Source organism: Penicillium cosmopolitanum (assembly GCF_028827165.1).
Source record: "Penicillium cosmopolitanum strain IBT 29677 chromosome Unknown utg000012l:1.0-3308103.0:1.0-3310761.0, whole genome shotgun sequence".
Classification (NCBI taxonomy): domain Eukaryota; kingdom Fungi; phylum Ascomycota; class Eurotiomycetes; order Eurotiales; family Aspergillaceae; genus Penicillium; species Penicillium cosmopolitanum.
The window spans coordinates 623,887-638,208 of record NW_026622682.1 but is presented as its reverse complement, the minus strand read 5'-3'; the positions used below and the strand labels follow the sequence as shown (position 1 = coordinate 638,208).

Sequence of the window (14,322 nt, the reverse complement as noted above, 5' to 3'; positions counted from 1 at the left end):
AAAGCATAAAGTTAAAAGGAAAGCTCCTCAGTTGTAGGAGACAGGTAGTAAACAGGTAGCAAACAAAGCTGGAATCAGCAAGCAAGCTGAAGCCTAAGGCTCCGGTGGAGATATCCTGGCATGAAATCTTTGGAAATACGGTAGGATCCAGACATGCCTCTTTCACTTGCCCTAGGCCGTCTGTAATTCGAAGAAAATGAAAGAAGGTAAAGAGTATCAACTCGAGTTTTCACTTGCTGACCTACTCTGTCTTTCTCATTCCCATGATACAAATAGTACCGACTCCACCATACTTCTCCACATCCAGTATGACAGGTTCAGTATCCACAAATCCAAATTTCGCATACAGATCATGACCATCAGCAGATGCGTCGATCCAGTAGTCATTTAGACCCAGCCCCCGGCCGGTTGAAAGACCTTGTTGCAACAAGGCCGACCCGACACCTTTCCCGCAATATTCCGGGAGTGTAGCAAGAACTTGCAGGACTTTCATGTGTTAGCGATTACTCAAAACAAAATAGAAAGGCATTTATGAATCTCCTACATCCAAATCTCTTCCCATCCATATGCTTCTTTTTCGCCAGCTCAACCGCCCCGATAAAATCGTTGCAGGCATCGCGATTCGCCGTCGTGGGCCAAGGAATATCATTTTTTAATGGCTCTATGGTCTTGGGCTCAGTGAAATAGTGCCAACGGGCCCAACCGATGATTTTCTCCAGTCCATTTTCGTCCTTGATGACAGCCTTCCAGAAGCGGGCAGTCGGGTCTGTCTTCATTTTTTCAAGGAAATTGCTGCGTCGGAATTCATTGCCCACGTCGCTGTATGAACCGAACATTATCTGGAAAGTATTGGACCCGGGAGGCTCTTTCTTCGAATTATCGAATGCGATAGCTTCCACCTGGGCAAGTGTTAAACAATCATCTTCAGTGGCTGGGATGACTTGGAAGTCTATCAAAGCAGGCCGCACAGCTCCCATATTGATGGTGGATTTGGGTGTAGGGCGTAGGAGAAGAAAAATGAGGGGCAAAGGGTAGCGACAAGTGTAAGCATTTAGTTCAGTCTGAGGCCGGGCGTCTGTTGGTCGAAATTATTTTGGCCCCTTATGATCTAACCTTTCTGGGTGAGCAGTCTTATTTCACATGGATGTTCACAATTCGAAAATAAATTTGGTACTAGTATCTGTCATCTGGGAAGATCTATTAAATGGTAGGACTTTTTTTTAAATAATAATGATAGCTCATCAAATTTCCCGCCACAGATATAGTTAAGCTACGACTTGTAGCCCCGCAAATCGATGGGTAAATCGGCAGGCTGGGGCTCCGTCTGCGGTCGTTCAATCGGGAAACGATCCGGCCAGTGGATCTGATTTTATTTACTAAATATTCCAAGTTCCCTCGGGAGGTGGAATATTATTGGCTCCATTCTGCACCAAGCAGATCATGGCACATATTTCCAAGAGCCTCACCAGTCCCTCCACATGAGGGTCTAATCGTGGATTCAGATCGCTTGTCCTTAAACCCACGGGTAACATACGGTCTGCTGAATGCAACTGGAATGCATGAGGTGAAGCTATCTGGAAAATCCCCCGTGGTGATGGCATTTAAATTGCAGAAATCCGCATTTGTGTCGACTAATGCTTACATTCCTCTACTTACATTCGCTTCGACCGGTATGAATTATCTGGCAGGTTGGATCTGTGAAATTATGGTGACAACATCAGCAGAAATTATTTAGATAAGCCTCATCGCATCAATGTATATCTATGTGACAACGCGGAAGGTATAACTAATTATTGCCCAAACCTTCTGGCCCCCCGTCGCAATTATTCCCGACGGGGAATGCTCTCGGACCGCGCAGTGGGTCCTAGCGCGCTTACCAAAAGTTTGGGGACAGAAGCCCTCATAAAGGTATGATAGCTAACCGGAAGATTGCAAAGACCAAAAAGTATCCGAAATTCAACTTCCGAAATGGCACGAACACTCCGCGTTGCGATTCTCGAATGCGATACGCCAGTTGCGCCTGTTGTCGAGCAGGTTGGCAACTATGGAGTTATCTTTGAAGCCCTGCTGAAGAAGGGTTTAGTGGCGGCCAACTCTAGCGTGGATTTCGAGATCAGCAAATGGAATGTCGTGGGGAATCCGGTCTATCCCAATCCAAATGATATTGATGCTTTTCTTCTCAGTGGAAGTAGTAAGTGAAATGTTTTCTTATACGGGATATCTCATGGTGGCAATCGCTAAGCTATAGCAGAACATGATGCCCATTCTGATGAGACATGGATCGTGAGCTTGACTCAATACGTATGTGGGGTTTTGCGGAATCATAAGACGCCCGTGGTCGGTATCTGCTTCGGTCATCAGATCATCGCGCGCGCACTCGGTGCTCGTGTTGGAAGGAGTGATGGTTGGGAAATCTCTGTCGAGGAGATCACGCTGACTGATGCCGGGAAAGCTCTTTTCGGGCAGGATACACTGGTATATCAAGATAAATATTCTGGAAATGTCCAATCAAACTAACATCCTCTAGTACCTGCAACAAATGCATCGCGATGTCGTGCATGAGGTCCCAAAGGGCTGCGTCAACTTGGGATATAGTCCCCGCTGTGCGATTCAAGGTCTTCATATGCCCGGGCGGATATGGAGTGTACAGGCTCATCCTGAATTTACCGAATTTATCATGTCATCTGTATTGAAGATCCGACATGAGACCGGGGTTTTCAATGATGAACAATATGCCGACGCAAAGTCCAGAGCAGGAAAGAAGACTGATGGTGAGAACCTGGCGAGGAAAATTGTTAAATTCATTATTGAGTCCTGTGCAAATTAATCGAGGTAGTACTATCACTAGCACATATAACTAGCAGCTAATTAAAATAATTCAAACAATAACTTGAAATAAATCAATATCCATCCTGTACTCGGGTGCAAGACACATTCTATATCCCAACCAGCCCGCAGTTGAAAGGACCTGGAAAGAAGAGATAGTTAGTAAATTCAATGGTCCTGCTTTCAATCAGCCCTGAATGTTCTTTCTATGTAAATGTAATGTATTGCACTAGGACGCTCAAACTATAAAATGCAAGTCAATAGCGATGACTAAGGACCATGTCACCTGATGGCGGGGGGTCGTGGGGAATTTCCAACTTTCAACCTCCAATCGAATGCTTCCCTCGCAATGTCCCCCTCCAAGACCGCGATAAGCGGAGCCATTTGCCATTTCACCGCGCTACCTATAAAATCCAACTCCGTCGGGTGCATTGGAATTTCAATTTAACACATCTCTTCATTGCGACTCCGATTATACCCCTTCCTCTTCACGTACACCACACATCACCATGTCGAACCAAATCCGAACTATCTCCCCTCCACCCATGAGGTCATCTTTGATCAGCCCGGCGCTTCTCTCGCCGATGCTACTAAGATCGCCGCCTCTTCCAAGCAAGCATTCGAAGCTTATCGCACCACCACATTGAGCCAGAGAAAGGAGATTGTGAAGCGCGCTCTTGATATCGTCGATACTCGCATCGATGAGCTGGCCAAGGAGCTCACTACCCAAATGGGTCGACCCATTAGGTACTGCGCAGGGGAGATCAAGACCATGCGTCTTCGTGCAGAGCATATGATGGATATCGCGGAGGAGAGCCTGGCAGATCTTCCGGGACAGCCCCAAGAAGGCTTCAACCGCTCAGTCAAGCGAGTTCCTCTGGGACCTGTGTTGATTGTCGGTGCCTGGAATGTAAGAGGTCACTTTATGTTCACAGTGTGGCCGAGCATCTCACTAACTAATCGTTTTTGTTTCCTAGTACCCATACCTGACTACCGTCAACGCATTGGTTCCTGCTCTGCTCGCTGGTAACAGTGTCCTCCTCCGTCCGTCGCCCCAGACTCCTCTCTTCGGTGACAGAATGCTTGAGATCTTCACTGAGGCTGGTTTGCCTAAGAATGTGCTGCAGGTCCTGCACATCGGAAGCCTGGATGTTCTCGACCAAGTCGCCCAGCTCCCTGCTGTTCAATCTATCTCCTTCACTGGCTCTACTGCCGGCGGAATCCGATTGCGCGAGGCAACCGCGCGCCAGGTCAAGCCAGTCAACCTTGAGTTGGGCGGTAACGATCCCGCTTACGTGCGCCCCGATGTCGATGTGAAGAACGTTGCTGAGAACTTGGTTGATGGCGCTGTCTTCAACTCCGGACAAAGCTGCTGCTCTGTTGAGCGCGTGTATGTCCACGAGAAGATCTACGATGACTTTGTTCGTCTCGTGCAGGAGGAGCTGAAGAAGTATGTCTTGCATTTCGCAACTTAAGATATTGATACTGACCACCCTTTGCAGCTACAAACTTGGAGACCCTCAAGACGAGACCACCACTACCGGCCCTGTTATCTCCGCCCCAGCCAAGGTTAAGATCCAATCTCACATCGACGACGCTCTCAGTAAGGGAGCTGTTAATTCGACCCCCGAGAATGCCACCTTTGCTCTGGCCAACACCGCTCTCAAGGGCAACTACCTTGCTCCTATTGTCTTGACCAATGTCAACCACAAAATGATCACCATGAAGGAGGAGACCTTTGGCCCTGTCATGCCCATCATGAAGGTCTCTAGTGACGAGGAGGCCATTGCTCTGATGAACGACACCGACTACGGTTTGACTGCCAGTGTTTGGACCAAGGATCTTGCCAAGGGTGAGGAGATTATCGACCAGGTTGAGGCTGGAACAGTATTCCTCAACCGCTGCGACTATCCTGCTCCGGTAAGTACTACAATCAGTTCTGCTTCTCCCGTCCTGCTGCCTTGAGCAACAGCTAATCCATTCTTTAGGACCTGGCATGGACCGGCTGGAAGTCCTCTGGTCTGGGATGCACCCTCGGACCTCGAGCCTACGATGGTTTCACGAAGCTGAAGAGCTACCACATTAAGAATGCCTAAGTAAAAGTGTTCGTCTACCTTTTTCGTGAAAGCAGGTAACTAGAGTTCTTTCGGTCAAACACTATATGTACATAATGAATGCAATAAAATGAATCGATGCCCTGCATTATTCTCAGTATTATCCCCAATAAACACGGTATGCCCAGGTGTATATACTTGTAGGTACCTCAAGCTCTCTTGTTCCATTTAGTTACATCATTCACCACGCATTGTCCAACTTTCTTCCACTCCTTTCGCTCTTGGCATTCGTCGACTTTCCACCGAGTGGCGCTCGTAGACCCACACCGCGGTCCGGGACCGCGCTCCTAGTTTCGAAGCGCGGTTAAAGACTTCAAGTGACAGGCCCACGTGAACGAATTCAATTTGCTTATCGAAACTCGTGTTCGGTGGCTTGTTACCCGCGTTCTACAGTAACTTGATAGTTGACCGTGGTACAGCGCCATCTGGCGGAAAAGCTGACGGAGGAGCGCGGTGGGCGGAATGCAGCGGTCAGAACATTGTGTCGTGGAGCCTGGACATCCAGCGCGCCTCGAAAGGCATGTCGTGATGTACTTTTTTCGTTGCAAACGTGTTGATTACTTCCTGGTAGTGGAGATGGGAGGGTTTCAAGTACTCATTCGGTAATCACTTGAGAATATAAGTAATAGGATCATACAACTGGACTACACATCTCCAATTCATTTTCTCTTTCACCAATCCAAGCTTCTTGCTAGGTAATATACATTCATCATATAATTCTTTGCTAAATTACAACGTAATGGTCGGACGACTCCAAGGAAAGAATGCCATCGTCACCGGTGCTGCCGGGTAAGGACTCCCAACTAGTCGAAGCCTGCCAATCAAGACAAAACGAGCGCATACTGACCATGATCTATAATCAGTGGCATCGGTCTCGAGACCACCATCCTCATGCTCCGCGAAGGCGCATCCGTCCTCATGACAGATATTAGCGACACAGGCCTTGCTACAGCTCTTCAAAAAGTAAACACTGTCATCCCTCCGAATCTTCGAACCGGAAAGGTCGAAACAAAGACCATCGACGTATCAGACGAATCCCAAATCGAAGCCGCAGTGTCGCACCTAGATTCCTGGGGCGGAATCGATATTATTTTCAACAATGCTGGAATCATGCACCCCCGCGACGCTGACTCGGTGGAGTGTCCGGAGGATATCTGGGATCGAACGATGGACATCAACGTTAAGGGCGTGTGGTTTGGATCCAAACATGCCGTCCTCGGATTCCGGAGACATGGGAAGAAGGCCGGTAGCGTGATTAACACCGCTAGTGTGGTTGGGCTGGTCGGCGCTGCGACGTCCCAGCTGGCGTATACTGCGAGCAAGGGTGCTGTTTTGGCTATGACCAGGGAGTTGGGTATCGTTCACGCGCGTGAGGGTGAGTAGGAAATTCCAAATCGATCATGGTTATAGTACACATTCGCTAATGATGGATCGTTTGGTTAGGTTTCCGGTTCAATTCGCTTTGCCCTGCACCGTTGAATACACCCTTGCTTCAGGACTGGCTGGGAGATGACAAGGAGAAGCGTTTCCGTCGCGAGGTACATTTTCCCAGCGGCCGGTTCGGCGAGGCGATTGAGCAAGCGCAAGCTGTTATTTTTCTGGCGAGTGATGAAAGTAGTTTTGTCAATGCGACTGACTTTGTTGTCGATGGAGGCATGACAAAGGCATATGTGACCCCTGAGGGACCAGCCACAGAGGCACCAAAGAACTTGGCCGGGCCATAAGTAGGCTTCACTTCGATTTGCTTTGCCTCTAGCGAGGATACACCAAGATATCCCATCAATCCGATTAGAACTCACGCAAATGAAATCCAAATTTGATTCTCCTGCATTGTCCGACAGATATTCCAAGGCCCGGCCTCGGATTGTGGAAGTTGCCACATGACTTCGAGGAGTAGAAGTGTTCTCTGCATATTTCCCAGGCCAAAATGCGTCGCCATTGCGACAAGGCGTGTTCTGAGACAGTCCTGCTGCTCGGGTTTGGAAAGACAAGAGCCGACGACAGCAATGGGCCAGCATAAGCCGGAGTTGATGCGTGCTTCTGGCGACAACTCGACCAGGTATGTCATTGCTTCTGTAACGGCCGTTTGGATGAGGCCATTGTAAATCCCATCCGAGGTGTGCTCATAACCGCCGAGAGATGTGTAAAGATAAATGAGCATTGCTTGTTGGAAAATCAACCCAGCAAGGTAGACTTCAGAAACCACGAACGGATAAGGCGACCATCGGAGGATCTGCGCTTGGATAGACGCAAACATCGCCATATCATCAGCTGTGGGTATCGTCGCAGGACCATCATCCATCATCCACTGTCGGCCAAGGTCGAATATGCACGGAATCAGGAGAAGGAGTTCAAGCCAGCAGCCGCAGAGGTTTCCGACGTATTGCGTTTGGAGGAGTTCTCGCGCTCGTTGCTCAAGCTCGAAGTTTAGAAACAGCTGTCCACTGAGTCGAGCGTCTATTGAGATCATGCTCACGGTCGCTGTGTAGGAATAATATTCAATTACGAAATCTTTCAACTCCCTCGGTACGGCTGTGTCACTCTGGGCAAGAAGCTTCACAAGGAGTGTGTTTGCGGCCGATAGATGGTCGAATATTGTGCCTGTCATGTCACCTTTGGCCGTCTATTTCACGTTAGTATTAAGATTCCCCGGTCAATTTTCTAGCGGAACGTCGTCATACCTCGGTGAAACACATCAGGAGGGCGCCAACAAGCAGCATAAGCGGATTGGGCTCTTTGCCTTCAATAAATTCTGTCACCCCGTGTCGGAAGAGTTTGATGGCCTTGGAATAGTGGGAATGGGCAACAGCATCTGTCTCATCACGGCGGCGAAACGCACGATGAGCCGCACTCTGGGTGATGACGAGTTGGAGTAAAAGGTCGCTGCTGAATGCAAGGGGTACAATTTGAACCAGGAAAGGGTTGATCGGGGTGGATCCGTTGGCCATACAGTCCGCGGTGGTGCTCAAATAATGACTGAGAAGTTGATATGATTCTGGATCGTAGCCCGGTAACATGGACATTGTCCTCGGCACAACATTTCCAACGTGAGCCCTCTGTATTATAGAAAGGTCGTCGTTGTTAGTATTCCCAGATGATGAGTTCCGGCGATCTGTTGACTCGTTCTGTGCCATGGGCTCGTCCAGATCATCGCTAGCAGTAACTGATGGCGACCCGATCGACGAAATCGATGAGGAATGCCGCCTTGAACCTGGACTGGTCGATAATCTCATCGCCTCATGTACGTCAATTGTTTCAGGAAGACTAAATCGCCTCAAATCCGCATTGTCTTTTGAGGCCTCGTTCTCCGGTCCGGAATTCCTTCTCCCAGGGATAATCGTTGGCCACGAGCAGCCCAGTTCATTCCGTGAACAGCCGCCACAAATCGGACGAACCTCATCGCACTTCTTCTTGCGACGTCTGCAAGTCCAACACCCAGTGCGAACGCGTACTATTCGCGTGGTCCTTGGCTGTCGATCCGTTGGCATTTTGCAAGGGTTGGGGGTGAAAAGGGACGGGAAAGCCACGCGGAATAGAAACCACGAGGCACAAAAGGTTTGGCTTGGAAGGGGGGCCGCGCGCTGATAAGAAGCCGGTGTGGGGTAGAAACTCTATTATTGTGCTTACGCTAACTAATGGTTGTTCATCGTTTAGTTGGGTTTTGGGTTGGGTTTGGTTACGTAGGACGTGCAGAACTGGTTATTGGCCCCCGTGTTCAAGTTCTCAACCTGATATCATGCATGAAAAGTTATCGGAACTAACTCTCTAGCCGCGATATATCATGAGGCAAGTTAGGACTAGCGTGTGGCATTTTTCCACGAAATTCATCACCTCCGCCTTATCGTGCCACGCATCATTGTATGCCGCACTCAGGCACATGCGACCGCGGAATGTTCCAAGAAATACCCCCAGTCCTGTTCCTAATTCCTCTCCGGTCACCCAGGGATTTTCGACTCCGAAGGGGCCCAGCTGTGAAGGGATGAGATTGTCGATAACACCCAAACTGGAGATAGAGGCCGAGGGCGTTGGATTGGGCGCTGGGACGGGTGGATCCTCATTGCCAATCAGATATTCGGGCGTTGCGAGCTGCCAATACGAGGGGGGTCATTGATAAGTGTTCATGGTCATTTTTAATAGTCAAATAATACTTTTTGACCTCACCAACGACACGTCGCATCTCTTCTCGTATTTCGCCTTCGCTGGGAGAATTGCTGGAGGCGTCCGGAACTTCCAAATCGATTGCCATACTCTGTCCTGAAACTGAATGGTAGACTGCTGCTGCATGAAGAGGCGTATGGAATGGCTCTTTGCAGTGCCTGCGCTCGTTCATCATGGAATAGCTAATGTAGCGAACTGACCGCTTCTTGGATCGCCTCTCCTGGAGGTCCCGCATGGTCATGGCGATTGAGGCGTGGTATACATGAGTAAGACTAGCGTTGATCTTCTTGCACGCGAGCAAAATTCGAGAAGAAACTTCTGGAGATATAGCAAAGGCGATACGCTGGTGACGACCCGGTAGAGAACGGCCAAACCGAAACGGGATTGTTGAAATCTCAGCCTCTTTGCGCATCATGGTGTTGAATTCCACGATCTGCCGGAACCTTGCTTGTTTCTCTGGTGGTAAGGCATTCGGGATACCGGCTGCGACTCTTAACGGCGGACTGAGATGTTTCCATTCGTCACCAAAATCAGGGATCGCAAATGTGTTTGGCTCGTTGAAAACTCGGGCGGCATAGCGGATGAGATTTCCCATTAAATGAAGCGCGCCGATGCCGTCGATAATATTATGTTGTGATCTCAATATTACATCCAGAATCAATGCATGATCTGGAGCTTCCCTTCGCTTAACGATGAATAGCGTGGGTAGTTTGGGAACAGGTGGATCTGAATTGCACCATTCCTCGCCGGACTGGCTGTCCGTCACTTGCCTGAAAGTGTCGTCGAGCCAAGCTTTCATATGAGGGATAGTGTCTGTTTTCAAAAATTCTTCATAAATCTTTTTGCATCTTCTGGCTTCTTGATTGTATTCCACCCAGGACGCGATAGTTGGGTGATCGTATCGCAGACATACCCATGCTTTCCGCAAAGCATCGATCACACGCAGCTCTACGTCCTCGCTGTCACGGACAATGTATAATGAAACGTGGGCAGTCAGCGCGAAAAAGGCACGTCCTGTTCCGGCAAATCTTCTCGCAAGTGTTGTGTAGAATTGTTCCACTTCATCGATGTCGCGCTCCCAACGGCCCGACGCAGTTGGTCGCCAGAGAAGACCCTCTTCCACCATGTTTTTGGAAGAGGATGCTACTTTTGATAACTTTGGCAAGGCTAAAACTTTTTTTTTCTTTTTTGCAAAAATCGGCGTAGGACGGTGTCTGTTTTAAATTGCACGCTGTCACACGCCATCCTGGCAAGCGGAGTCGAAATTCCGTGTCAGATCAAGCGAGTGATATGTCAATATGAAGTTTTTTCAGCTTCAAAACAACACAAAGGCCCAGTACAGAATGCAGGTGCCAGAAAGATAGATACGAGGAGGAGCATATGACCCAGAAGTCTCGGCTGGGATGCTTATACGAATGACTGTGCATAAGCCGAGGATTAGCCGTACTAGTCCAGCCACTAAGCATTCTCTGGAGGTCGGACCGAGCATCCGGGAATTTTTTCTAAACTTTATGTTGTTCGTGTAGATTTCAAAGCAGGACTGTGGATCAGCAAGATATCCAGTTCTCACGTCCTTTTCCAGTCTTCTATGATCATAGCTGCTCCCTTCTCGGCGATTGCGTACACTGTTGCCTGGGGATGAGCCCCGATCTGCAGAGGCATTATACTGGCATCAATCACCCTTAAGCCATGTACGCCATAGACTCGTAAATGCTCGTCGACAACTCCATCGCGTGCGCCTCCTGAACCGCCCATCGCACATGTGCCGATGGCTGTACTTTCGTGTTAGCATGTGCGGAACTTTGCAGGGAGAATGTTGGACATACGGTGCCAGTCAGTGATCGTGTACCTTTCCATTAGGCCATCGTCAAGTTGTTCGTTCTTCTCGGTCTCATCATTTTTCATGGTCCCCAAATCAGATGCGCGATCTCCTATGTTCGAATCATCTGGCAATGGAGGAAATACGCGACCCTTGATGATTCCTGCTAATGGCTCTGTCTGGCATATTTTATCTGCGAATTTCCGTGCCAGGGCCATTATCTTCTTGTCAAACTGACCCATTCCCAGATAGTATTTTGGATCTAGGATGGGCATTTCTTCAGCGCTGACAGAGTCGGCCTCATCTAATCGGGCTCGGATGTGAACAGAGCCCTGAGATAACGGATATTGCAGTATCTGAAGCATGGTTGCATACTTTTTATCGGGATCTGACTTGAAGAACGGACACCAATTCCCCAAATCGAAGATGTATTCAATGCGACCATGGGATGTAGGAATCAGAGTCTGTTTTACGTGTTGCCGCAGTTTTGCGTTAATCGAGTCATCTCCAAGTTGATGTTCAAGGCCTTTGGAAAACGAGATCAAGGCGCAACGTTCTTTTTCTGACGTGATGTCGGATACAGAGCAATAGGCAACCGAACATGGAAGTACAGTCCACGGGCCAGTTTGCGAGGTCTGATAAGCATGATCGGCGGCGGCGCGTAGAATTGGGTTGCCGATAATGTTATCCCTAGATGATAGGGTTGGAAGGACCTCGTATATACTCGCAAACACTAGAGATATGTCAGAGTAGCCTAGTTAATGACGACGTATTGACCGAATCGATTTCTGCCTACTCATATGGTCTTGCAGATTCTCTCCCACGTTCTTATTTTCAAACTTCACTTCGATTCCTGCAGCTTCTAGAACCCCTCGTGCACCAATGCCGGAAATCTCTAAGAGCTGTGGCGATTGTATGGTACCTGCACTCAGAATAACTTCTCTTCTAGCCTTCAGCTCGCCGATGTGCTGGTCATGGCATACACTTGCACCGGTCGCTCTCAAGCCTGAGTCGTCTTTCTCCAAAAGCACTTTGAGAACGGTCGTGTTGGTAAAAACATGCAAATTTTTCCTAGATGCTATTGGTGCATAGTAAGCTGAAGCAGCATAACTCCGTGTCTGTTGTCTAGGATCGATGCTGCAAACCATATTCCATGCCCCGTAGTTAGCCCCAGCGAGGCTATCTTCACTCGAAGGAATGTTCAGGGCGTTCATTGTGTCATGCCAGTACTGGTGTGTTGGGCCATATTCCTTGCTATGTGTTGTCTGAATCGCACCCTTGGTACCATTGAATTCGGCTTGATAACTCGACTTGTAGTCTTTCTGATGGGCAGCACTGGGGGGGTGAAATGTCTCGCTGCGAAGGAAGTAAGGACTGCCAACATGTCAGTTGGAATCTCTTATTTGATTTTCATCACACACAGGAGGTCCTCCCAACCCCAGCCAGCGTTTCCGAGATCCGCCCAAGCATCATAGTCGTGACGGTGCGCTCTATTCCAGGCCATGAAATTCAAGGCACTTGTACCGCCAAGAACGCGTCCACGAGGCATTGGAAGAGATCGACCCGCCAGCCCAGGCTGGGATGTTGTTTCAAATTTCCAATCATATTGCGAATTAATGGCTTCTCCGTAGCGACCGGGTACAGTGATACTCCTCTCCGTCCTCGCCGTCCAAGGCCGACGGACCAGCCTCGATGACCCCCACTTGGACCCCGGGGTCTTCACTAAGTCGTGCAGCAACTGCCAGTCCCGCAGTCCCACCGCCAATGATCAAATAATCGAATGTACGATTTTCGAATTGCATTCTTCTTCTCGATGTGTATTTGTTGGTAAAGGTCGTTGAAGATCCAGGTGTGGAAAATTCAAAAATGGGAAGAGAGTTGTTTGCGCGGGGTGCATCGATGAAATTGTCATCCTTGCACCGCCTCACTTTGAGTTTCAATAAAAGAATGCTACCTTTGATCTGTTTGAAATCTTCTTATTTTCTGGCTATCGTTTGTCGTTTGCCAGGATACTGTAACAAATCACTACCTACGTAGTAACTTAACCGATGTGTGTGAAGCAATCAGTCCAGGCTGCCAGTGATTCTCGTTGGTTGATGATAAGCGGATGATCTGGAGATCGAAATATATACAAGCGACAGCAAACCACCACTAACTTGAGCCGACTACTAGTACTAGTAGTACCAAATAAATTCAACTTAAACCCCCCCAGGGCTTGAAAGTAGCCCGCCCGCGTTACAAACACCAAGCTTTTTGCATTACCCCCGAATGTCAAATAAATGAGCTACGAGAAAACGACAACCCGTCGAAGAATCGCGCAATTGTATTTATGATTTTTGAAACGAGTACGAGTACGTATTCTTCACTGAGACCTCCCCCACACAGCACTCGACACGAATACGGTCGTCTTAATTCTACCAATTAACTTCCAACGTCCGTCTGAGACTGATATCGAGACAATGGAATTGTTGTGACTTTTCTCGCGCCTTAGATAGCTTCAAATTGTGAACAATTTGCTTATTTCCTAGAAAAGGAAATTCTGAAACCTTTAAGACCCCGCTCTCACTCATAAGGCTAATTCAAGTGTAAGGCTGATTATCTCGCTGTCAGGAACTTGGCTGTACGGAGTACTGTGTACTCGTATGTCCATCACCACGGAGGCAAGGGAAATGATTTACGTCCCGAAAATTTGAACCCCAACAATTCTCATCTCGGCAGATGATCAGCGGAGGAAAATGCAGGATGGCCACAGGCGGGGAGCTCCTGGCAACAACCATGGCAATTTTTTAATACAAAGCTGGGGCTACTTGTACTCGTACTCGTAGGAAGTCATCAGATCTTCTGTCGCATCCCCTTCCTGCCATCTTATCTATTCCCATGATCAATGGTTCAACGGTGATGAACAAGGGTCTGGCATCCATTTCAGGGGGGATACGCGGGATTAAATGCCTCAAGCCTCCTGAAACCAAACAATTGGTTCACTAAATCACCAAAACTCCGCTCTCCATAACGGCCAACCAGTCATCCGAATACGACACACGCTTATCTTCTTGGCGGGGGCCATTTGGCTTGGCCTTGACCCCCCTGAGGGAATTGTATCGCCCACAAACCGACTTCGGCTAGCGTTTACCAAGCCACTAACGATGCCACGATCGATCATCTTACTCCCTACACGTGATTCTTTGAATTGGCAGTCATAAGGATAAGGGGCGGGAGGGAAAGGAGTTCCCGCTGGTTTAAAATGTCAAGTGGCTCTGAACTGTCAAATATCCTCTCCGCCAGATTTTTCGATTGGGTCGCTTGCCAAACAAATCGCTCACCCCTCACGCGACAGCCACGCGATCCCTTCACGACACTCGTTTATTTAAGATTCCGACCCCAGTCAGTCATAAAACCGAATACGAA

General features: G+C 48.6%; 7 protein-coding genes across 7 annotated transcripts; 3 read left to right on the top strand and 4 right to left on the bottom strand.

Annotated features, from left to right (window-relative positions):
• Positions 1–241: 241 nt before the first annotated feature.
• Positions 242–977, bottom strand: N7509_013007 (GNAT family N-acetyltransferase; the record flags this gene model as incomplete). The annotated part of the gene is made up of 2 exons (XM_056637644.1): positions 242–486; positions 545–977. The coding sequence occupies 2 exons, from the start codon at positions 975–977 to the stop codon at positions 242–244; spliced, it is 678 nt and encodes a 225-aa protein (XP_056481151.1).
• A 991-nt stretch (positions 978–1,968) lies between these two features.
• Positions 1,969–2,199, top strand: N7509_013006 (uncharacterized protein; the record flags this gene model as incomplete). Its single annotated transcript, XM_056637643.1, has 1 exon — positions 1,969–2,199. The coding sequence occupies one exon, from the start codon at positions 1,969–1,971 to the stop codon at positions 2,197–2,199; it is 231 nt and encodes a 76-aa protein (XP_056481150.1).
• A 906-nt stretch (positions 2,200–3,105) lies between these two features.
• Positions 3,106–4,922, top strand: N7509_013005 (aldehyde dehydrogenase family protein; the record flags this gene model as incomplete). The annotated part of the gene is made up of 5 exons (XM_056637642.1): positions 3,106–3,252; positions 3,377–3,736; positions 3,804–4,276; positions 4,329–4,746; positions 4,815–4,922. 5 exons carry the CDS (start codon positions 3,106–3,108, stop codon positions 4,920–4,922), a joined length of 1,506 nt encoding a protein of 501 aa, XP_056481149.1.
• A 757-nt stretch (positions 4,923–5,679) lies between these two features.
• N7509_013004 (oxidoreductase, short-chain dehydrogenase/reductase family) lies at positions 5,680–6,664 on the top strand (the record flags this gene model as incomplete). The annotated part of the gene is made up of 3 exons (XM_056637641.1): positions 5,680–5,729; positions 5,804–6,315; positions 6,384–6,664. The coding sequence occupies 3 exons, from the start codon at positions 5,680–5,682 to the stop codon at positions 6,662–6,664; spliced, it is 843 nt and encodes a 280-aa protein (XP_056481148.1).
• A 71-nt stretch (positions 6,665–6,735) lies between these two features.
• On the bottom strand, positions 6,736–8,428 carry N7509_013003 (Zn(II)2Cys6 transcription factor; the record flags this gene model as incomplete). Its single annotated transcript, XM_056637640.1, has 2 exons — positions 6,736–7,563; positions 7,622–8,428. The coding sequence occupies 2 exons, from the start codon at positions 8,426–8,428 to the stop codon at positions 6,736–6,738; spliced, it is 1,635 nt and encodes a 544-aa protein (XP_056481147.1).
• A 277-nt stretch (positions 8,429–8,705) lies between these two features.
• Positions 8,706–10,224, bottom strand: N7509_013002 (uncharacterized protein; the record flags this gene model as incomplete). Its single annotated transcript, XM_056637639.1, has 2 exons — positions 8,706–9,026; positions 9,106–10,224. 2 exons carry the CDS (start codon positions 10,222–10,224, stop codon positions 8,706–8,708), a joined length of 1,440 nt encoding a protein of 479 aa, XP_056481146.1.
• Positions 10,225–10,664: 440 nt separating this feature from the next.
• N7509_013001 (GMC family oxidoreductase) lies at positions 10,665–12,466 on the bottom strand (the record flags this gene model as incomplete). The annotated part of the gene is made up of 4 exons (XM_056637638.1): positions 10,665–10,870; positions 10,925–11,650; positions 11,714–12,291; positions 12,339–12,466. 4 exons carry the CDS (start codon positions 12,464–12,466, stop codon positions 10,665–10,667), a joined length of 1,638 nt encoding a protein of 545 aa, XP_056481145.1.
• Between the last annotated feature and the right edge of the window lie 1,856 nt (positions 12,467–14,322).